This window comes from Melozone crissalis, unplaced genomic scaffold (genome assembly GCF_028551555.1).
Source record: "Melozone crissalis strain CALT ecotype California unplaced genomic scaffold, PUWL_Pcris_2 ptg000029l_1, whole genome shotgun sequence".
NCBI classification, from domain to species: domain Eukaryota; kingdom Metazoa; phylum Chordata; class Aves; order Passeriformes; family Passerellidae; genus Melozone; species Melozone crissalis.
In genome coordinates this window covers 825,876-849,755 of record NW_026535807.1, presented here as the reverse complement: position 1 = coordinate 849,755, position 23,880 = coordinate 825,876, and the positions used below count along the sequence as shown (strand labels likewise).

Genomic DNA, 23,880 nt, shown 5'->3' with positions numbered 1-23,880 from the left:
AACCCTGCATCCCTGCATCCCGGCATCCCTGCAACCCGGCATCCCTGCAACCCGGCATCCCTGCATCCCTGCAGCCCGGCATCCCTGCAACCCGGCATCCCTGCAACCCGGCATCCCTGAATCCCTGCATCCCTGCAACCCTGCATCCCTGCAACCCGGCATCCCTGCATCCCTGCAACCCGGCATCCCTGAATCCCTGCAACCCTGCATCCCTGCAACCCGGCATCCCTGCATCCCAGCATCCCTACATCCCTGCAACCCGGCATCCCTGAATCCCTGCAACCCTGCATCCCTGCAGCCCGGCATCCCTGCAACCCGGCATCCCTGCAACCCGGCATCCCTGAATCCCTGCATCCCTGCAACCCGGCATCCCTGCAACCCGGCATCCCTGCATCCCTGCAACCCAGCATCCCTGCATCCCGGCATCCCTGCATCCCTGCCGTGGGTGCTGCCTCAGGGATGGACACGACTCTGCCCTTAGCAAACTGGACTTTTAGATGCTTCTGTCTGAGAAACTCTCATTTTGTTGGCGTAAATTGTTATTGGAAATGAGGAATTGTTCCCTGGCGGGTGGGCAGCCCTGGCACAGGTGCCCAGAGCAGCTGTGGTGCCCCTGGATCCCTGGCAGTGCGCAAGGCCAGGCTGGACACTGGGGCTGGAGCACCTGGGACAGTGGGAGGTGTCCCTGCCATGGCAGGGGTGGCACTGGGGGGGATTTAGGGTCTCTTCCCCCACACCACTCTGGGATTCTGGACGTGCAGCCCATTCGTGAGCCACCCCACAGGGGCTCTCTGTGCCTGCCTTGCTATTTCTGCTCTGATGCCTGTGATCAGCACAACTCCTGTGATTTCTGCATAGATCAGATTTGTTCATAGACCTTGACACTTGCACAACTTCCTTCATGCAGAAAAGCCAGTTCTTTATTCACATGGCCAGTTCTTTATTCACATAGCCAGTTTTTATTCACATGGCCAGTTCCTTATTCACGTAGCTCATTCTTACAGGAAATATCAGAAGGTACTGTGTTAAACCTATCTGATTAACAATACACTGAAACTCGCTGAGGGTCAGTAAATGGCCTTTGTGCCTGCCCACCAAATCCTTCTATTTCTGGATGGTTTACATATTGTGTTCACTGATTGCCATGGGACAGATTTCTTGTTTTTTACAGGTGCAAATGGTTCTCTTTCCAGATGGGTTTGTGGTGTAGCTGCTTTCATTCTGGTTTAGTTGTGCTAGCTGCTTTCATTCTGGTTTGTGGTTCTAGCTGCTTTCATTCTGGTTTATGGTTCTAGCTGCTTTCATTCTGATTTGTGGTGTAACTGCTTTCATTCTGGTTTAGTTGTGCTAGCTGCTTTCATTCTGGTTTGTGCTGTAGCTGCTTTCATTCTGGTTTAGTTGTGCTAGCTGCTTTCATTCTGGTTTATTGTTCTAGCTGCTTTCATTCTGGTTTAGTTGTGCTAGCTGCTTTCATTCTGGTTTGTGCTGTAGCTGCTTTCATTCTGGTTTATGGTTCTAGCTGCTTTCATTCTGGCTGCTGGTTTGATAGAGCACCAGGGCCCAGCATACTTTACAATGTCTCTCCCTGCATGCCCCAGGTGCTGGCACAGGCAGGTGGGTCTGGGGTCCCCAGGGAGGGCACAGGGCTCCTGCAGGAGGGGCAGGGCCCTCTCCCACCCCCTGCACCCCCAAATCCCCCAGAGCACGTTTCCATTTGGGGCCTTTCACCTCCCATGGTTTTGCAAACACACGGCGCAGGGGAAGCTAATTTTAATTTTTATTAAAAAGTGTTTCTCATTCTTATATTTGCACAACATAATGTAGAGAATGAGATAGAATCTTCAGATGACCTGGAAAAGCCTTCTGGGAGATTTATAAACCATCTACTTCAGCTGTAAGAACATTTGTTTTAATTCCCATATAAAAGTGAGATAAATTGGCTTGTAATAGCACGAGTCCAAAAATATCTCAAGTTACCACTTTATTTCCATATTGCAACATAACACAATTCAGTGCATAATTAGAAAGCTGAATTAGGGAAGGGGAGCAGTTGCTCCTGATTAGACTGAAGGCAAAGCTTTAGCCTGCAAAAAGGGTTCTGACTCCTAAAGGGACTTTTCAAAGCTCCGCAGCTCTGAGTTAAGTTGTTCTATAAACTGGAGGCTCAGTTCTTCTGGCCCAGCAGCTGGAAATCTCTCCTGAGTTGGCAGAGACAGAGGCCTGATTCTGCAGGGCTCTGCTTCCCAGAGAAATCACAGTTCATGCAGAATTAGCCAGTGATGTATTTTGTTCTATAAAAATTGCCCGTTATTAGATGTGTGTATTCCAGACCAGTCCAATTTTCTCTCAAGGTTTGGAAGGCAATTTTTGTGATTTGCATGAATAAAGCAAGAATCTGGAAAACATAAAAATCTAAAATTCAAATGGAAATCACTTATGTAAAAGCCGTGATAAGATCTAGGTGCTTTTGCATGTGAATGATGTCCTCGGGGTTGGGTTTTCTCCAGTGCCTGCTTCAAAGTCGCTGCATTTGCAATGCAGTGTGTGGAGTTAAGATTTGTCAGAAGTCAGAGTCTGCTGGAGAGAGATTTGGGTGAGGGTGACCCTTCAGAAGGGTTTGTCCTTCTGTCAGAGCAGATGTGGCTCCAAACCCTGCAGGGGAGTGGCCAGGGAGACCAACACCAGATTGCTTTAGAAAGCCTGGATGTCCTCTGGCAACGCTTCCAGTCATGGCATGGGACCTTAAATCCCACCCAGTGCCACCCCTGCCATGGCAGGGACATGGAATCCCACCCAGTGCCACCCCTGCCATGGCAGGGACACCAAATCCCACCCAGTGCCACCCCTGCCATGGCAGGGACACCTCCCACTGTCCCAGGTGCTCCCAGCCCATCCAGCCTGGCCTTGGGCACTGCCAGGGATGCAGGGGCAGCCCCAGCTGCTCTGGGCACCTGTGCCAGGGAACAATTCCCAGTATCCCATCCATCCCTGCCCTCTGGCACTGGAAGCCTTTCCCTGTGCTGTCCCTCCATCCCAGGTAAATGTTCTCTCTCTCTGCAGTTTCTTGTAGCTCCTTCAGGCCCTGCAAGGCCACAGCTCTGTCACCCCAGAGCCTTCTCCCCTCCAGGCTGGATAAGCTCCATCCCAGTTCTCATTCATGTCGAGTCTGAGTATCTCTCACTAAATCTGCATCTTAATTTCTTAATTTAATCTCAGGTTTGGGAGCTGCCAGGTTCAGCAGGCAGCTGTAAAAGGCACGCATGAGTTATTAGAGTCCCATTGTCAGTTAAATCTGATCCTTTGTACTTTAAGTCACCCATTTGCATTCATCTAAAATGCTTCCCAAGAATTTATCAGAAGAAGTGAAATAAGAAATGAAATAGTTTCACGTAAACTGCATTTTTATGTCTGACTGGTAAAACCACAAAGCAGAGATAAAACACATAAAACTGAGGCTCTGCATAATAAGCATATCTATTAGTTTCCCTTATCTTTAGGCTGCTCCCATTTGTCATGAGAAGCTTTGTGTGTCACTCATCCCTCCTTGTTCTACAAACGCTCTTTTCTGCCTCCCTTTTATCTCCCATCAGCGTCTGCAAGGTGGGAGCTCTGGAGGTGCTGCCAGAGACCCCTTTGATTAAATAATCATCTCACCTTCAACCCCTGCCCAGCAGGAGAAATCAAACCCAGCTCCTGAGCTGCTGCTGCTCAGGATGGAGGGGAAGGGTTGGACCCAAGGCTGAGGCAGCTCCAGTCAGACCAGCTCCCCCCTGGGGCACAGCTGCTGCTGCAGGGTGCCCTAATTACATAAATCACAATTAAACTGTGGGACCTTGCTGTGGGAACTGTGCTAAGGCCCCTGGAAGTCTCTGTCACTGAGGCTGTTGGTGGATCAGGCAGGGCATTTGTGTGGGACATCACGGTGGCTGCAGGGCAGAGGTCTCGGCTCCCTCATCTACACTGCAGACTGGTTAAAAATCGGTGTAAAATGGGGGGGTGTGTGAACTGCTGCAGCCTGGCCAGGCCTGTGGTGTGTAACATGCAAACTGGTTAAAAATTCCTTTACAACTGGTGTTTGTGTGTGTGGTGCTGCAGGCTGGCCAGCCCAATGTGTAATGTGTGCAAATTGGTTAAAAATGACTTTACAATGGTATTTATGCTTGAACTGCTGCAGGCTGGCCAGGCCTGATGTGTAACACATGCAGACTGGTTAGAAATGACTTTACAGTGGGTATTTATGTTTGAACTGCTGCAGCCCACACCCATGGTGTGTAACTCATGCAGACTGGTTGAAATCCCTTTCCAGCTGGTACTTATTTGTGTGTGAAGTGCTGCAGCCCTGCCCTGGTGTGTAACACATGGAAACTGGTTCAAAATCTCTTTCTAGTAGGTATTTATGTGTGTATGAGGCACTGCAGCCCCGCCATGGTGTGTGACACACCCAGACAGGTTACAATCCCTTTCCAGCAGGTATTTCTGTGTGTGGGGGGTGCTGCAGCGCCACTCACAGTGTGTAACATCTAGAAAGATTGCAATCCCTTTCCAGCAGGTATTTTACACCTGGTATTTCATGTGTGAGCAGCCCCAGGCCGGTGACCCCGCGCGTAACCCATCTCTGTTGTCCGCAGCTCTACATCCAAACCACCACGCTCACCATCTCCATGAACCTGAGCGCGTCGGTGGCGCTGGGGATGCTCTACATGCCCAAGGTTTACATCATCATCTTCCACCCCGAGCTGAACGTGCAGAAGCGCAAGCGCAGCTTCAAGGCGGTGGTGACGGCGGCCACCATGTCCTCGCGCCTGTCGCACAAGCCCAGCGACCGCCCCAACGGCGAGGCCAAGACGGAGCTCTGCGAGAACGTGGACCCCAACAGTGAGTACGGGGCTCTGCAGCGCTCCCGGGCTGCTCCTGCTTTGCTCCATCATGGTGTTTGCAGCTCTGGGCTGGTGGTGGAACTCCCTGCTTTTGGCTCTTGGCGGTGCCGTTTGGTGGTGGAGCCTCAGTAGGGGTTGGGAGCTGTGAGTGACCCATGGTCCCCTGCTTTCCCTCTGAGAGGGAGGGAACAGCACATCCCCGGGCACAGAACCCTGAACATCCCCGGGCACAGAACCCTGGGCACAGAACCCTGAACATCCCTGGGCACAGAACCCTGAACATCCCCAGGTACAGAACCCTGCAGCCCGGGTCCAGCTGGCCCTGGCAAGCACCAAATTCATCAATAACTCTGTTAACACCAGTTTTCACCCTGGTTCTTGCAAAGTTGCTTTGCAAAAATCTCACGGTCCCTGAAGATTCCCATTTAGGGATTTTATCTGGTCTTAATGCAAATCTTGCCACCAATTTAAAGGGAAAATAGATGGCAAAGACACTTCTAGTTTCCTTAATGTGCATAGCAGAGGATAGCACAGCACGAAATTACAGACTGAGGCCATCAAATTTGATTTGCATTTGAATCTGGAAGGAGCTGAGGAAGGAGACAGCTGCACAGCTCTGAGCACGCTGCAAAGGTTTGGGCACGTCTGCAGTTCTTGTGCAAAGCCAGCTCTGAATGTGGAGAAATGCCCTTTCCCTGCCCGTGCTCCACTGATCTGTTTGCTGCTGGAATCCCTGCCACTTCTTGTCCTGTCAGTGCTGCTGGAATTCCTGCCTCTAGTGCTGCTGCTGGAATTCCTGCCTCTAGTGCTGCTGGAATTCCTGCCTCTAGTGCTGCTGCTGGAAATCCTGCCTCTAATGCTGCTGGAATTCCTGCCCCATTGATGCTGCTGGAATTCCTGCCTGGAGCAGCAGCTCTGCTGTCAAAGCAGAGTGGGATCAAGCAGCACATCCCTGACACTGCATTTTCCTCCCCCTGCTCACCCCTGCAGGATTTATCCCTGATGTCTGATCATGCAGGTGTACAAAATCCATTCCTGCTGGGAAAACCAAATTCATCCTTGGAAGCTGGACTGGGGTCCAGAGCCAGGGACACAGCCAGGGACACAGCCAGGGACACAGCCATGGAACGGCTCTCACAAATTAAGGACTTGCAGCTGGAGAGAGCCCTGAGTGCAGGAGGAAATAAATGGAATTCCTGCCCTGGGCTGTTCCCCAGTGGCACTCAGGGCCCTCTGCCAAGGCAGATTTCAGGAACGGAAGGCAGGAAAAGAGAATTTGAAATCCAGCTGGGCCAGGGCAGGGGATTGTGTTGCTGGTGCACTTCACTAACCACTGTTCGGATCAACTAAGCTGAAACTAAACCCCACAAACCCCAAAATGTAAGAATTCCATGCCAAAACTTGGCCAAAGAGAAAGCCACCCAAGCTGTGGTGCTGGAATGTTCCCTGTGGAAGCCCAGCCTGGGGACATCCCCCCCAGGGTCCCCTCCTGCTCTCATCCTCCTGTGCTGCATCTCTTGCTGCTTTCAGACTTCTGAGAATATTCTCCCCTCCTACCAAAGAACTGCCAGATTTTATTTTGGGAAGGAAATATTTTTACTATAAATAAAAACTGCTCACCTAAGCCCCACGTTTCTGGTCAAACACCCATTTTTAGTCCAGGGCTGTAGACCAGAACATGTTTTCAAGAGGCACAAGGGCCAGAGGGTCCTGGCTGCCCAGATGTGCCACCTTTGCCTCAAGCCTTCACTGAGTGGGAATTTAAAGCTCATGAATGTGTTTGTTAGGAAATGTGCCATCTCTGACTTTCTGTTTTATAAGGTTTTCCTTCTCTTTTATCATTTGTGAAATAAGTATTTTAAAAACATTTTATGTTATTTATGTGGAATTCCATCTGTTCATGGTCTCAGCTGCACCAGCACTGCTCATTCATTCCCCAGGTCTGTGTGTTCATAACAATTATTAGAAAATCAAATGATATAAACTTCTGCTGTACTTCGAAGTTTTGGGGTGCCTTAGTGCCAGTGTAACTGCTGCAGTTCCTGTGCTGTGGCATTGATTGGGTTCTTGATCAGCCCCCCGATCAGGCAGTGTTCAGGAATGTGTATAACAGTAGTTCACCTGAACTCAGGTTTTTGAAGTTTGAGTAGTCTGTTCAATAAAAGTTGTTTACAGTTCCATTTTTAGGTGGAAAAAAATGAAAATTGTATTAGTGAATTTTAAAAACAGTCATAACATCCAAGCAAAACTCCTCAAACTTAATTTTCAGTGAAATTTTGGGTATGGTGTCCATACATAAAAATGGGTTTGATGTTTTTATAGCAATTTCACTTTAAAAATATTTTATACTGTGAATAGGGAAATTTCCAGAGTTTTACCAATCAGAAAATAGGAAATGTGAATTACAAATTGCTCTGGATGCATCTTGGAGCATTTTTTTCTAAAAATCTCAAATATCTTCTCTCAAAACCAAAGGATGTTTTTCCAGTATATCTCTGTGAAATTCAGGGTTTGGTTGATGGAGCCATGCAAGGCTCTGGAGCTCAGGGGGCAGAGCAGGGAAGTTCCTGGGGAGGATCAGAGCCAGCAGTGCCCAGAGCGAGCTGAGTGCTGGCCTGGCTCAGCCGTGGGCTCTGCGAGTACAGTGGGGTTTGCACTTTGATTTTCTGCTCTTTCTCACGGGGCTGCTGCTGCTGCTTGCTCAGCTGCTGGGTGCTGCAGGTGCCATTTCTGCTGGGAGGTGTTCCATGAGTGTTCCCCTGTCCCAGCCCAGGGAGCACCAGCACGGGACCCACGGATCCCCAAACCAACACTGGAAATCTGGGGCTGACCCTACCCCCAAAGCCTGGAAATGTGGGGCTGAGCCCACATTTATGGCCTGTCCTGCTCACAGGCCACAGTCAAAGCACAAGCAAAATGTGAATGGTTTTACAGAGAAATAGCCTTGAAAAAATCTCCAGGTTTTAGCAGATCTTTAGAAGACCAGAGCAGCTGTGGCTGCCCTGATCCCTGGCAGTGCCCAAGGCCAGGCTGGACACTGGGACAGTGGGAGGTGTCCCTGCCATGGCAGGGGTGGCACTGGGCGGCATTTGGGGTCCCTCCCAGCCCAGACCCCTCTGTGGCAGTGGGCTGAAGGTGTCCCTGTCAGCTGAAGCTCTGTGAACTCCTGAGTGCTGCCCAGGAGCGGGGGATGCTCATCCTGTGGGACCAGTGCACACAGCTCAGGGCAGCCTGCTGGGACTGAGGCTCACAGAAAGGTGTGCACAGCACCTGGAGCGGGTCTGGAGTGAGCCCAGAGGGAGGCACTGATTGATTGCCATGAGAGAGAAGCCTGGCAGCGCAGTGACCTCCTGTCCCTGCCATCAGGGGATGAGGCTGGCTGTGTGGGATTGCCTGGGATCCCTGGGAGAGCCACACCTCTCCTGCTGAACGGGGTGTGCTAGGGCCAAGCCTTCCAATCCATTTAGGAGAAGTCTCCTAATCACTCCTGTTTGCCATCTGGCAGTGCCTGCTGTCCCTCACTGCAGCTTTCCCTGCTGGGCTCAGCAGGACGTGGGGCACAGCAGCTCCCAGCCCTGGGATGAGCTCGCTGTGCTCCTGTGTGGCATTGCTGGAATTTCACACTTTGGGAAGGTGTTTCTGGTGGGGCCTGAGGTGGAGCAGGTGGAGGGCCCTGCTGGGCTGTCTGCTCCATTTTCTGCTGCAGGAGCAGCGTCAGACTGGGACAGAACCCATGCTTAGCTTCTGCTGAGGTTTACATGTAATTACTGCTTCCCTCTTGCTGAGGAAAGCACTCAAATGGCTCTTGGTGATGCTGAGGAGGGACAGGGGGTCTGAAACAGCAGCCAAAATATCCCGGGTTGGTTCAGGGAGAGCAGGGAGAAGTCAGCTCAGCCAGCCCTGCTCTCCTGAGAGAGCTGCTCCCCTGGCTGGAGGTACCTGAGCCCCCTGGCCTGGCTGCTCTGGGGCTGCCAGGGCTGAATCCTGTGCTGATTCTTGTGCTGATTCCTGTGCTGCCAGGGCTGATTCCTGTGCTGATTCCTGTGCTGCCAGGGCTGATTCCTGTGCTGATTCCTGTGCTGATTCCTGTGCTGCCAGGGCTGATTCTTGTGCTGATCTCTGGGCCGATTCCTGTGCTGCCAGGGCTGATTCCTGTCCTGAATCCTGTGCTGATTCCTGTGCTGCCAGGGCTGATTTCCATGCTGCCGGGGCTGATTCCTGTGCTGCCAGGGCTGAATCCTGGGCTGATTCCTGAGCTGATTCCTGTGCTGCCAGGGCTGATTTCCATACTGCCGGGGCTGATTCCTGGGCTGATTCCTGTGCTGCCAGGGCTGATTGATATCTGTGCTGATTTCTGGGCTGATTCCTGTGCTGCCAGGGCTGATTGATATCTGTGCTGATTCCTGTGCTGATTCCTGTGCTGGTGCCCCCAGAGCCCAGTGGGAGGCAGAGGAGTGCCAGGGCTCGTGGCAGGGCAGGCTGGGAGCGTTCCTTGTGCCCAGACCCATCCTACATTCAATGTATTTACTTTCCCTGTAGACTCCCTACCACCAGTAAGAAAGAGTGTTCAAAAGTCTGTTACTTGGTACACTCTCCCACCTACTGTATAGCTTTTGCCTGCTTTCCAAAAAGGTAAGGAAAACCGAGCTTTTCTTACTTTATTCTCAAATGATGGTGGTGATTATGATTATTGTGACTATTTTTATGATATACATAATTATATGAGAAATTTTCATTAGTGCAGCTGTGTTAAAAGAGATATCTAACTTAAAAATTGTTCACAAACCTGTTACCAAAAGCTTTCATGGGGGGTTTGCCTGAAAGGGGAGACCCTGATGTGAGTCTGGGAGCTCTCCTCCTGCCCACCACTGGAGCTGGACCCCGATAAAGCCTTTGAGGGTGGAATATTTGTATAAAAACAAACAAACAAATGATCAAAAGTGAATTCTGGCCCCCAGACCTGACAGCTCAGGCAGTGTTTTCTGCGTGTTTTCTGAGTCCTCCCCAGCACCAAAGCTGTACATGGCCCCTAAAGATTGAAAAGCTGCTTTTCCCCAGGGCAGCCCAGTGGCACTGACTGGGTGGAACCACGAGTGAACAATTTTTGAGGGCTGGCTTTTGTGGCTGCCTCGTGGTGATCTGGTGATGTGTGAGCTCCTGTGGCATTTGTGAGTGCAGCAGCCAGGAATTCCTGCTTTCCCAGGGACACAGAGGGGTCAGAAGCCTTTGATAGTGCACAGAAACGATTGCCAAGCATTAATGAGTGTTTCTCACAGTTCCCTGCGTGCTCAGGGGTTTGCCCAGGTACAAAAGGCTGTACCTGACCTGGTTCCTGTGCTGCTGTGCGCTGAGGGCTGGGAAAATCACTGTGTTCAGCCTTCAGAGTGTTTAGCGTGGCCCTAATAGGTGAGAACTCCTATCAGCAAAGGTTGGAATGCTGCTTGAATTGAGTCTCTGAGTCACAGGAAAAGAAATTACCAATATCTCTGGCTGGTGTAAATTGCCCAGCTCCAGCATCAATTCAGTCCTCCCGAGAGCCCAAATTGGTTTGGATTGCGTTTGAATCAGGGCCATTGTGGCAGCTCCCAGCTCAGGAGGGGAGGCTGAAGCTCTCATGGACCCCGGGCTGACCCCGAGCATCCCAGGCTGGGCTGGGCTGGGGAAATGGGACAAAGCACCAGGGGGACAAGGGGCCACTCAAAGCATCCTGCAAATGAAAGAGGAGAAGGAAAGGGCAGCTCTGCGGAGATGAGATTGCTAAAGGAAGGAGATGAGAAAGAGAGAGATGGAAAAGATCTCTATCTCAGGAGAAATAGTTTGTTGTGGTTTTTTATAGAAAACCTTTTTTAAAATGGCACAAAAAAATAATTAGGAGCTCAGATTCTAAAATTAATTTATTTCTGAGTAATAATGGGAATAATGTAAGGAATTGCTGTCTGCAAAGGCACACAAATAACTCTGTCATCCAGGTCCTATAAAAAGCAGCTGACCACTCAGATTCTTTAAGCAGATATTAAAACTTGGTCCAGAGAAGCTTTGAAAATGCTTTTCATCCCAAAGCAGGGGTGCTGTGGGCTTGTGCTGGTCCTGCCAGTGCTCCTGGGCTCCAGGCTGTTTTCCATCCCAGCACTGCTGCTCCAGCTCCTGCAGCCCTGGCTGCTGCTTTGATCTGCTCTCCCAGGAATACAGAACAACAAGCAGCGTGAAACAATGCAGTGTATTAAAAACAAAGCTGGGCCAGCAGCAAACATCAGCCCGCTTGTAAATTGACACTTGTTCTGCTGGTAAGGTGTTTGTAGTAGGAACGAGCAGAGCTGAGCCCTGACGTGACTGTATCAATTTCTGCTTGTGATGCACAGGGAGATGGCTTTGAAAGGCTCTAAATTGTTTCCTGGGAGTGACAAATAGGGCTTCTCTGCTCCTGAGGCTGATGGAAATACCAGGCTTGGAAAACACGGGTAGGTGTGTGAGGGAAGGAATTGTCCATCAGTGAACAAGGCAAGGGGGCAGCTGAGGCTTCTGCAGGGCTGCTGGGGCTGCACGAGTGCCTGCACGAGTGCCTGCAGCACCTGGCACTCCCCCTGGGCTGGGGCTGGGCTGCCAGGGCCCAGGGGCAGCTCCCTGCCCTGGCCTTGGCAGGGTGGCAGAGCCTCGGCCTCTGCATTGCCCTGGGTTCCTGCTGGGTGTGCCAGGCTGGCCCTGGCACTGCTTGGGGCAGGGAGAGCATCCCCAGCAGGTCCTGCAGGGATGTGCATGGCTGGGGATGTGCTGATGGACCCCAACACTGCAGGATGTGCATGGCTGGGGATGTGCCAGGGCCTGGGGCTGGACACTGACACCAGGCAGTGCTGACTGACTCCAGGGTTTGGGGGAACTGCACACTGACACCATGGAGTGCTGATTCCCGTGGCACTGGGAGCCAGGGCACTGCCAGGGCTGGCACAGCCCGTGCAGCACCACTGTGCAGTCCCTGCCTGCCGTGGGCACGGCTGCCCCGAGGAGAAGGGCAGTGTCTGGGTTCCAGTGAGGAACTGATGTGGGATGAGTTCTGACCTGGCCTCAGGCTGACCTGGGCTGCTGTTGGAAGGGGGAAATGGTTCAGGTACCCCCAGTGCTCCATGGTTCAGGTGCCCCCAGTGCCCCATGGTTCAGGTGCCCCCAATGCCCCATGGTTCAGGTGCCCCCAATGCCCCATGGTTCAGGTGCCCCCAATGCCCCATGGTTCAGGTGCCCCCAGTGCCCCATGGTTCAGGTGCCCCCAATGCCCCATGGTTCAGGTGCCCCCAATGCCCCATGGTTCAGGTGCCCCCAGTGCCCCATGGTTCAGGTGCCCACAATGACCCATGGTTCAGGTGCCCACAATGCCCCATGGTTCAGGTGCCCCCAGTGCTCCATGGTTCAGGTGCCCCCAGTGCCCCATGGTTCAGGTGCCCCCAATGCCCCATGGTTCAGGTGCCCCCAGTGCTCCATGGTTCAGGTGCCCCCAGTGCCCCGTGGTTCAGGTGCCCCCAATGCCCCATGGTTCAGGTGCCCCCAGTGCTCCATGGTTCAGGTGCCCCCAGTGCCCCATGGTTCAGGTGCCCACAATGCCCCGTGGTTCAGGTGCCCCCAGTGCTCCATGGTTCAGGTGCCCCCAGTGCCCCATGGTTCAGGTGCCCCCAGTGCTCATGGTTCAGGTGCCCACAATGCCCCGTGGTTCAGGTGCCCCCAGTGCCCCGTGGTTCAGGTGCCCCCAATGCCCCATGGTTCAGGTGCCCCTCAATTCCGTGCCTGTTCTCCTCCTGCTCCCAGCCCAGGGTGCCCCAGGCCAGGAGCAGCCCGTGCCAACACCTGGGCACAGGCAGGTGGCCCTGGGCACAGTCAGCCTTTGCAGGCTCTGGGTCTGAGCTGGGAGATGCTCTGTAGCCCATCAGCCTCCAGTGTGTGCTATGGAATAATTATTTGCTGGATTGAAGTGTCATTTTTGTTTTAAATCTGGCCAGTTTCAGCCTGAGAAAATACTCCGTGTTTAACCTCACTTGAGGGATTTTCTGTTCAGTGGAGGCTGCTGAGAAATGAGAATTTGCACTCAAAATTGATAACTGAAAGGCTTTGACAGCCCTTCACTGCATCTATTTGCTTCTGGAACGGCTGACTGGAAAACTAACCATCCCCAATTCCTTCTAATGGTGATGTGCTTATTTTAAAAGTGTTGCACAGAGGTGCATCCTGCCCTTGGGCACTGCCGGGGATGCAGGGGCAGCCCCAGCTGTGCCAGGGCTGCCCGCCCTGCCAGGAACAATTCCCAATTCCCAATCTCCCATCCAGCCCTGCCCTCTGGCAGTGGGAGCCATTCCCTGGCTCCTGTTCCTCCATCCTTGTCCCCAGTCCCTCTGCAGCTCTCCTGGAGCCCCTGCAGGGGCTCTGAGCTCTCCCTGGAGCTGCTCCTCTCCAGGTGAGCCCCCCAGGTGTCCCAGCCTGGCTCAGAGGGGCTCCAGCCCTCAGAGAGAACATTCCCTCCTGTCTGAACATCTGGGGATCATGTTACTTTCTGTTTTACATCAAAAAATAATTACTTTGGTATAATTGCCAACTCCCATATTAATTATCTGCAGACTGTCTCACACCTCTCATGACTGTACACAATACAAGATTGTAATGTGCAGGGAAGTGTCAGACTGTTTCCTTTTTTAAAAATTGAAATTCTGAGGGCACTTAAACCATCACCTTCGAGCCTGATGTGTGAATAAAAACACACTCATGGCTAGAAGTGCCTGGGATATTAAAAGCTGTGTAGTAGATGGATGTCTGGGAGCACAAATTAGGATTAGTTAGTGTCTAAGTATTCATTGTTCATTCCACATTTTCTGTCTCCTTTTGTGCTCTTTTTCCCTGGTAAATCCTGGTGAGGAGTGAGCAGATACAGCTGTACCTCACGGACCAGTCCCTCTCACTGCTTTGCTTAACAAACTCAGCAGCTCTGAGTTCTCCCTTTGACTAATTTGTCACTCCTTGCACCCTCTGAGGGAGGATCTGTCACATCTATAAATTGTGATATCAGGGAGAAGACTCAGCTTTGGCTCTCCTGTGTCCCACAGATGTGGAACGGCTCCCTTGCTCCCAGGCAGGGCAGATGTCAGGGCTCAGCCCTGCTGCAGGGCTCCCTCCCATCCCTCCCATCCCTGCTGCCTCAGGAAAGGAGCTGGAGATCAGCAGATCAGAGTGCACAGCCTGCCCTCCATCCCCTGAGCCCCTGCAATCGCCGAACCCGGGCTCTGGGAGCAGCTCACAGCTGCAGGCAGCTCCCAGCAGCAGGACCAGAGGCTGGAAGGGCCATGGTTTTCATAGGCCTAATGAAAACTTAGCGAGTTCAAAAAGGAAACTCTAATAATGGTGGGGTAAAAGGAAGAACAAACCTCAAGCAATATTACAGCAAAATTAATTTCTCAAACACACAAATCCAGGCAGTTTTTGGTGGACATGATTGCAAGTATGGAGAAAACTGCTCAGGCTGTGTCAGAACAGCAAGAAATCTCAGTTTCTGCCTTGTTGTGTGCCTTTGGTGAAGCTGTGCAAACATTGATCTGTTTGTCACCTTGTGGAAGCAAACAGGAAACCCCAGCAGCTCTGGGGAGGGTGGGAGCAAACAGAGAAGGGAGCACAGCCCAGCCCTGGTGTCCCTGCAGGGATCACTGCAGTGAGGCAGGGGTTGGTCTGTGCTCTCACTGAGTGCAAACAGGATATATTGGTGCAGGACCTGGGTTGGTTTGGCTTTTGAGGGCCAGCAAGCAGCAGCAAATCCAAGCAAACACCCAGAAATTGGGGGTTCTGGGTGCTCCTGTCTGCCAGCACTGCTGTCCCACCCAGCACCTCTGGAGAACGTCACAGGGGCTGTGTCTCTGTGCTGGCTCCAGGGAAGGAGATGTGGCACTGCTTCACACCCAGCACCTCTGGAGAACACCACAGGGGCTGTTTGTCCTTCCTGGCTCCAGGGAAGGAAATATGGCATCTCCCAGAGAGCTGTGCCCTTCATTGAGGACAGCATCCTTTGGCCCTCCAGAGAGGTGTTTGCCTTTGGGCTGGGGTTGTTTGGGCTCTGACAGCAGGGAGCAAAGGCAGAGGTTCCTTTCTGACAGCAGGGAGCAAAGGCAGGGGTTCCTTTCCAGCCAGAGGAAGTGAAAGAACAGGAAGGGAGCAGGTTAAACACGTGTAATGCCCATGAAGCACGCCACGGGCACAGGGAAAAGGAAAGGCAGCCCAGCCCAGCCCGGGGGTGGGGTTCGGCTGAGCTCCCCTCAGTGACCCAGAGCTCTGGCTCTCAGCTGGGAGCAGTCTGGCACTGCCTGCACCGAGGTGCCTGTTCCTGCTGCTCCGGGGAAAGAGAAACAGCAAAGATAAAGTTGCCATAGTTACACCACTTGTCACGATGCTTATCATGTCCCTGGGATAAAGAGCCCTGCATTAAATCTGGGCTCTTATTAATATCAGCTGTTAAACATTTCCAGGGTCTTTGAAATCAAGACTTCTGCTAAAAAATTAAATGTTGATTGCAGCAAAATGGGGCAGTTTAACAGTGCAGCTCAGAGGGTAATTGTGTCAGACACTGTGGAACAGAGTTGTACACCAGGAATACATTTTCCACTGAATTGAGTCTCTTGCACCTCATGAACATCCTTGATTTTCCTGTTAAGATGTTTGTTACTCAGCTGGCAGGGAGGGAGAGGAGTTCCTGGGGTGAGTGAGAAAACATTGCTGTGTGATTGCTGTGTAACCATGGCAGGGCTGGGAGAGCTGGAGAGAGGCTTCAGGGTGAGCTGATTGTGGCCTCTGGAGCCTGGAGGGGCTGGCAAGGAAGGGGGAGAGGGAATATTGGAGGGACAGGACAGGGGAATGGCTTCCCACTGCAAGGGGGAAGGGTGAGCTGGGATATTGGAGAGGAATTGTGAGCTGGGATGTTTGAGAGGAATTGTGAGCTGGGACATTGGGGAGGAGTTGTGAGCTGGGGTATTGGGGAGGAATTGTGAGCTGGGATGCTGGGGAGGAATTGTGAGCTGGGACATTGGGGAGGAATTGTGAGCTGGGACATTGGGGAGGAATTGTGAGCTGGGATATTGGAGAGGAATTGTGAGCTGGGATGTTTGAGAGGAATTGTGAGCTGGGACATTGGGGAGGAATTGTGAGCTGGGGTATTGGGGAGGAATTGTGAGCTGGGATGTTGGGGAGGAATTGTGGGCTGGGACACTGGGGAGGAATTGTGAGCTGGGACATTGGAGAGGAATTGTGAGCTGGGATACTGGGGAGGAATTGTGAGCTGGGACACTGGGGAGGAATTGTGAGCTGGGGTATTGGGGAGGAATTGTGAGCTGGGATGTTGGGGAGGAATTGTGAGCTGGGATGTTTGAGAGGAATTGTGAGCTGGGACACTGGGGAGGAATTGTGAGCTGGGATACTGGGGAGGAATTGTGAGCTGGGACACTGGGGAGGAATTGTGAGCTGGGACACTGGGGAGGAATTGTGAGCTGGGACACTGGGGAGGAATTGTGAGCTGGGACACTGGGGAGGAATTGTGAGCTGGGACCCTGGGGAGGAGTTGTGAGCTGGGACACTGGGGAGGAGTTGTGAGCTGGGACACTGGGGAGGAGTTGTGAGCTGGGACACTGGGGAGGAATTGTGAGCTGGGGTATTGGGGAGGAATTGTGAGCTGGGACACTGGGGAGGAGTTGTGAGCTGGGACACTGGGGAGGAATTGTGAGCTGGGGTATTGGGGAGGAATTGTGAGCTGGGACACTGGGGAGGAGTTGTGAGCTGGGACACTGGGGAGGAGTTGCTCCCTGCGGGGGGATGAAGCCCACAGCAGCTCCCAGGATGGCAGAGAAGCAAAGGAGATGTGCTGGAGCAGGTGACAGCAGTGAAGCAAAGGAGATGTGCTGGAGCAGGTGACAGCAGTGCTGGGAGGGCAGGGCAGCCACGGAGCCCCGGTTGTGCCCAGGGTTGGGGACAAGGCACTGGGGACACCCTGGCAGCAGTTCAGCAGCACAGGCAGGAGGCAGAGGTGAATTGTTTTCCATCAGCTCTGACTCCAGCCCTCCTTGGGGATGTTTCAGCCATCACTCAGGTCATCATTTTAATTATGTTTCATGCAAACTGTTTTCACACTTGGCTCTAACAGCTCTCTGCAGAGCCTGGCTTTCCAGGTAAGATAACCAAAGTGCTGTTAATGACTTTGTTTTAAGCAGGTGAAAATAATTTGCTTCCATTTGTTATCTTTGCAGTCCACAGCACTCACACAGCAGCAGTAGGAATGGAGTTGGAATTAGCAGGTTTTCTGTACCGCTGGCTCCAATTAAGGAATATGAGTTGGGTTTGTTTCTTCCCTGCCATAATCTCATAAACATTTGGAAACACATTTCCTAAGCTCCTGAGCACCTTTGCAGCTCCACGTGACCTGGTGCAGGTGAGGCTCTGGGGCTGGATTGGTGTGAGGGTTGTGCAGTGGCTCCTTTGGCCCCTGGCTCCATCCCCACGTCCTCCTCCTCCTCTCAGAGCAGGATTTCTGTCCCCCATCGCTGTGGGACACGAGCACAGCTCTGCCTGTGCCCCCTGCCATCCTGCAGGGCTGGAGGTGTTGATCAGCCTTCCTGCTGCCCATCCCCTGATCCTGGTGGGGCAGACGCTCTCAGCTTCCCCTGACACACAGGTTCTTATCTGCAAAGCAGACAAGGAGGAGATGGGGAGAGATGTAGCCAACAGGAGATAGATAGGGATGCAGCCAAACAGGAGATAGATAGGGAGACAGCCAAACAGGAGATAGGGAGACAGCCAAAGGTGCCTGAGATGGATGTTCCTCAGCAGTGCTGTGCTTCATTGATTTTATTTGGAAGGGTACAACTAATCCTTCTCTATCAGTTTTATTTCCTGACTCAAAATCTCAATCCCATAGTTCTGTTTCTGGCACAACCCTGCAGATTTTCCAGGCCATGAACAGCCTGGCTCTGTTCTGCGACTCAAAGTCCCATTTGTGTTGGTGGCCAGGCGGGGAGGTTCATCTCTGGATTTATCTCCTGAGCTCCCCCCTGGTAACCCCTTGAGGGTAACCCCTGTTCCTGGCTGTGCTGCTGCACCAGCAGTGCCAGGGGAGCCTGACAGCTGAGGACAGAATTTCTAGGAGAAGAAGCAATTGGGGAGGAACACACTTTTTCTATTGTTCTATTTGTTATTTAATTTACTTGCATTCTCTTACTCAGACAGGACATTCCACTGCTCCTGTGTGTCAGAGCCACAGGGCCCGGCTGGAGGGACCCAGCAGCACAGGCAGTGCAATGCTCTGTGCAGTGCAGCCACTGAGAGACTGAGAAGGTGCCAGAACACTGTGGCAGCACAACAAGAGAGATGTCAAAATGTGAAAGAACAATCCATTTACATTTAGATACCAAATTTAAAATTATTTTCTCCAAGCTTCATTCCATTTGTTGGGCTTTGGGCAAGCATGTAGAATCATTTAGGCCTGTTGCTTTCATCTGGCTCTCATCTAAATTCCCCAATTTGAAGGCAGCAGAGCATGGGGAGAGCTCTGTCTTTCTGGCAGAGATCGAGGGAAAGCCACGCAGCTCCATTTTGCTTTTAGATGGACTAGGAGTAGGATTTAATAATCAGCCTCTGCTCTGCCTGCCACAAATGATATGGGCTGCTAAGCCAGAATTAAGGAAATGAAAGAGAGGAGCTGAGCATTATCTGCCCCAGTGACTGCAGAGGAATCAGAGCAGGAGTTCCAGGCTCGGAGCCATCCCCATGTCCGTCCCTGCTTGGAGCTGGGAATGCTGAGATGATGTTTCATGTGTTTGATAGCTCGAGATGCCTGCGGGCTGCAATAAAATTCATTTCTTGCACTGTAAATCTTTGCTCTTTAAGCATGGAAGAGGTTACAAATGTGCATAAAATTGAAGTGCAAGTGATTACATCTCGCTCTGAGTCAGTATTGACAGCTCTGCCTGGCTCTGGGGTGCTGTGGGAGCTCCTTTCGTTGTGACCTGTGCCCAAGATAATGAAAACCAGTCAAGTGATGAAACTCATAAGTCCAAAGAGGATTTTTGCTTCTGTGTGTTTGTTTTTGATGTGTTGCTGGCACGGAGATGCAGCTGTTCCCCATCCTGTTCCTCACTTCTGGAAGGGTGTGGGCTCTCAGTGGCCCCACTGCAGGAAAGGAATGAATCCTTGTTCTCTCAGGAGTATATTGTTGGGTTTCATGTGCTGCTCTCAGGAGCGTGTTTGCTCTCACCTGCAGCTCTCAGGAGCAGGTTTGCTCTCAGCTGCAGCTCTGGTGGCTCTGCTGGTGTCGGCTGAAGGTCGGACTCGCTGATCTCGGGGGTTTTCCATCCCCGGTGGTTCTGTGGGCTCACCTGTGCCTGGCTGTGCTCACCTGTGTCCCTGAGCGCTCCCTCCTGCTCGTTCCTTCCATTGGCACTGTCACTCTTCACCGCTAACTAGCGGGAAATGAGCAGAAAAGGGCGCTGCTCTCTAACTGTGACAGAAACTTCTTCTTTAGGTGCTCAAGGCCCTTTTGAAGGGTTTCCCTTTTCCCAAGGCAGTGACACGGTGCCAGTGCCTCGGAGCAGCATTATTTGCACACAGGCAGGCAGCAGCCCGGATCTCTCCTTCCTCACCTCTTTGGGCACCTGAACCCCAGGGTTAGCCCGGCTGATGCCCTGGGCATTCCCGGGGATGTCCCGGCTGATGCCCTGGGCAATCCCGGGGTTAGCCCGGCTGATGCCCTGGGCATTCCCGGGGATGTCCCGGCTGATGCCCTGGGCAATCCCGGGGTTAGCCCGGCTGATGCCCTCGGCATTCCCAGGGATGTCCCGGCTGATGCCCTGGGCAATCCCGGGGATGTCCCGGCTGATGCCCTGGGCATTCCCGGGGATGTCCCGGCTGATGCCCTGGGCATTCCCGGGGTTATCCCGGCTGATGCCCTGGGCATTCCCAGGGATGTCCCGGCTGATGCCCTGGGCATTCCCGGGGATGTCCCGGCTGATGCCCTCGGCATTCCCAGGGTTATCCTGGCTGATGCCCTGGGCAATCCCGGGGATGTCCCGGCTCATGCCCTGGGCATTCCCGGGGATGTCCCGGCTGATGCCCTGGGCATTCCCAGGGATGTCCCGGCTGATGCCCTGGGCATTCCCAGGGTTAGCCCGGCTGATGCCCTGGGCATTCCCGGGGATGTCCCGGCTGATGCCCTCGGCATTCCCAGGGTTATCCTGGCTGATGCCCTGGGCAATCCCAGGGATGTCCCGGCTGATGCCCTGGGCATTCCCAGGGTTAGCCCGGCTGATGCCCTCGGCATTCCCAGGGATGTCCCGGCTGATGCCCTGGGCATTCCCAGGGATGTCCCGGCTGATGCCCTCGGCATTCCTGGGGATGTCCCGGCTGATGCCCTGGGCAATCCCGGGGATGTCCCGGCTGATGCCCTGGGCATTCCCGGGGATGTCCCGGCTGATGCCCTGGGCATTCCCAGGGTTATCCTGGCTGATGCCCTGGGCATTCCCGGGGATGTCCCGGCTGATGCCCTGGGCATTCCCGGGGATATTCCAGCAGTGCAGGTGCTGCTCTCGGCTCCTTCCAGCACACCCAGAGCAGCGGCCAGCCAGGCTGCCGTCTCTCCGTGGCTATCAATTAATGAATTAATGAATTAATGAACATGTGGATGCTGTTCGCGAGGGGCCAATCTGCGCTCGCTGTCGGAGCCGTCATCCTTTAGCAGAACAGCGGCGGAGCGGTGAGATCCGTGTCTGTCCCGTGTAAGGAGCAGGCGATGCTGCATTAAAGCGTGGCAGCGCCGATGGTTCATTAGCGTCCCCCATTTTCATGTAAATGAATTTCTTTGAGGAAAATCAAATCCATACCTGTGCTAATTGCGGTGATAATGATGAGCTGTGACTCAGGAGGGTTCATTACCGAGGCAGACTGTCTCTCCTGAGCTGGCCAGGCCTGGGATGTGTCTGAAGTGGCCCAGAGCTGCGGATTGCTGGAGTTAGTGCAGGAGCAGAGAGGGGAAATGCAGCAGAGCCACCAGGGGCATGATCCCCCCTGGCCCAACAGCCTTTAAACGAGGAAGGTTGTCTTTCCTCTGTGAAAATAACCCCGAGGCTTTTATTGATCATTTCATCTGAATTACGGATGATGCTTTTGTTTATCCCGGTGAGGCAGGGCCGTGTCAAGGCCTGTATCACTGTCTCAGAGCCCATCCAGGCACCCACAGCGTTCCTTGGCTCCATCCCTCTGGCACCGGGGGTTCCTGGTCGTGTTGGGAGTGAGGAAGGAGTGCTGGGGCTGAACTGGTGAGCAAACTCACCCGCAGAAGGACTGGTTTTGCTGGGAGCCCCAGTAATGCCCGGGGGCACTGGAGGGGTGGCATGATCTGAACTCGCAGTGGGAGCATCTAAATCTGTCATAGAAACGCTGCTGCTCCTTGAAATTGGAGCATGTAATGGGTAAAGCTGAAGTGCATCACAAAATAATACATGGAATTACTTTGCAACCTGTTCCATAATGACATTTTTTCCCAGGCTCATTTTACCCTTCTTCAGCGTTTAATAGCGTTCCCCAGTTTATTGGGTATTTGTAGTGTAGCCTTGGAGGATAATGAGTTTTATCCTGGCAGGTGTTGGACACCTTCGTGGGCAGGAGAAGTTAATGGGAGCTGAAGATGATCAGCCCTCTGCGGGATCAGTCCTTGATTGAACAGACAGCACCGAGGCCTGTCTGGGGCACGAGGGAAGAGCTGAATCAGGGTTGCAGGATAATATTGCCATGGGCTGCAGCTCCACGTGAGGTGCCTACATGTCCATCTTGGGAATAGCTGGGACTAAAATCCTGTCTTTGTCAGTGAGCACCAAGGGAAATGCTGATACTGGGCTGCACCCTGTGCATTGTACTCACAGTAGTCTGAATTGCTGGGGCATGAGAGTTTCTGAAAAGCCAGCAGTGATGTCTGGCTGCTGCCTGGGGGACACCCCTGGGGGACACCACAGCCTGGCTGGGGAGCACAGGGAGCTGTGTCTGGTCTCTGAGGGCTTGGGGGATGCTCAGGGGCCGGCAGACATGCAGGGGATGCTCAGAAGCTGGTAGGGGATGCAGGGGATGCTCAGAGGCTGGTCGGGGATGCAGGGGATGCTCAAGAGCTGGCAGAGATGCAGGGGATGCTCAGGGGATGCTCAGGGGCTGGCAGGGGATGCAAGGCAGACACTCAGAGCCCTATGGGAGCCATGTCCTGTTTGGGTCTGGTTTTGCAGAGGGGCTGAGAGGAGCCCCAGGAGACCCAAACCCAATGAAGTTTGACAAGCACATTTGCAGAACAAATCCAATTGTTGTTCTCGCCTCTCCTTCCACAGTGTCTCTTAAATCTTCCTGAGAAAGTTCTAAAACTAAACACGACACATTAAACACATCATCCAAAGTGTGAGTGGAGTCTGCCCCAGCTTAGCAGGCTGGAAATACTCAAACTGCTTAAGTTATGCCAAATTCTCCCAAAGACTGTGGGTTTTAGACTTGAGTGGTTTAGCAAACTGGGATAACTGGAAATCCAGGCTCTCTTTTTGGTCTCTGTGGAGTTTAGGCTGGATCTCAGGGAAAGGTTCATCCCCAGAGGGTGCTGGGCACAGCTGCCAGAGCTCCAGGAGCTGCCAGGGATGCCCAGGGTGGGATTTGGGGTGTCTCTGCAGGGCCAGGGGCTGGGTGATCCATTTGGGTCCCTTCCAGCTCAGGATATTCCACAATTCTGTGTCCTGGATCTGTCAGTGTTGCCAGGGTACTGCAGAACAGTTTGCTTTGTGTTCAGCTGCAGTTAAATATTTGCAGTTTTTCCTGACAGGAGCGTGTAGCTGCGCTCATAACCTTCTGACTGGTCTGATTTCCTTCTGTTTGCAAACAGATTGGATTTGAAGGTCATAATTAGGAAAGCTGGTACCTTCATCCCCATATTGAAAAATTCTCAGAAGTCATAAAAGTTGAATAAGAATCAACTTTATCCATGAGAAAAGCCAAGTTTAGCCCAGGAGATTTAAGAAGTTGGAGGAAATGTCACTGTTTTTGTAAAAAAGAAATCTTAATAGGATCTGGTTGTGGTGCCTCAGCAGCACAGTCACCCAGACTGCGGGAGCCTGACAAAATCAATCCCTGCTAATTCTGTTTATTGCCAGAGCTGGAGCTGGAGCTCGGGCTGGCCTGGGAGCCGCCTGCCCGAGTCCTGTGGGTGGGAGTGGGGGATCGGGAGCCACCGGCTGTCCCCATCCTGGGCATGTCCCTATCCTGGGCATGTCCCTATCCTGGTGTGTCCCCATTCCTGGTGTGTCCCCATTCCTGGTGTGTCTCCATTCCCAGCACGTCCCCATCCCAGGCACGTCCCCACCCGGTGCCCCCCGAGCAGTGCCAGCCCCACCACGGGCTCGGCCGCGGGCTCTGACCCCTGTCTGCTTCTCTTGCAGGCCCTGCTGCAAAAAAGAAGTACGTGAGCTACAACAACCTGGTGATCTAGGCCAGCTGCCATGGGGCACGGGCCACCAGCCCACCCGGCTGGCTGAGCTCCCCACACGGGCTCCAGGGAACCGGGCACGGGGGAGGCGAGAGGAGCCCGGCTCCAGGCCGCTCCCGGCATCTCCTCCATCCTGCCGGCTCTGCACGGCGCTGGCCTGGGCTCCGGGCTCAGGGCTGCCGTGGCCTTGGGACACCGTGGCCTTGGGGCCTCTCCAGCCTTGGGACCGCTGTGGCCTTGGGGCTGCCATGGCCTTGGGGCTCCTCTGGCCTTGGGGCTGCCATGGCCTTGGGGCTCCTCTGGCCTTAGGGCTGCCATGGCCTTGGGGCCTCTCCAGCTGTGGATCCGCCGTGCCCTCAGGGCCGCCATGGCCGTGCCTCAGGAGCGGCTCCCTGGGCCAGCTGTGCTCGGCTGCTCTGGACTCTAAGGGGCTAATTCTGTCTTTCTATGTACTTCCAGACTGCAAGTTTTTGAACTCTCTGTACAGTTTGTGAGGATTTT

General features: G+C 53.1%; 1 protein-coding gene across 5 annotated transcripts in view; it reads left to right on the top strand.

Moving 5' to 3' along the window:
• Positions 1–23,632, top strand: part of GRM7 (glutamate metabotropic receptor 7) — a 168,912-nt gene extending 145,280 nt beyond the window's left edge. For 2 of the 5 annotated variants that reach the window (XM_054281306.1, XM_054281307.1), the window contains 4 exons: positions 4,629–4,875; positions 9,417–9,509; positions 17,129–17,310; positions 23,333–23,632. In XM_054281306.1, coding sequence (XP_054137281.1) covers positions 4,629–4,875; positions 9,417–9,487 — 318 coding nt within the window. In that variant the 3' untranslated portion in view covers positions 9,488–9,509; positions 17,129–17,310; positions 23,333–23,632. Of the gene's footprint in view, positions 1–4,628; positions 4,876–9,416; positions 9,510–11,236; positions 11,333–17,128; positions 17,311–23,332 lie in introns of those variants that run through there. The other 3 variants (XM_054281302.1, XM_054281303.1, XM_054281305.1) reach the window with 3 other exon arrangements.
• Positions 23,633–23,880: the final 248 nt, after the last annotated feature.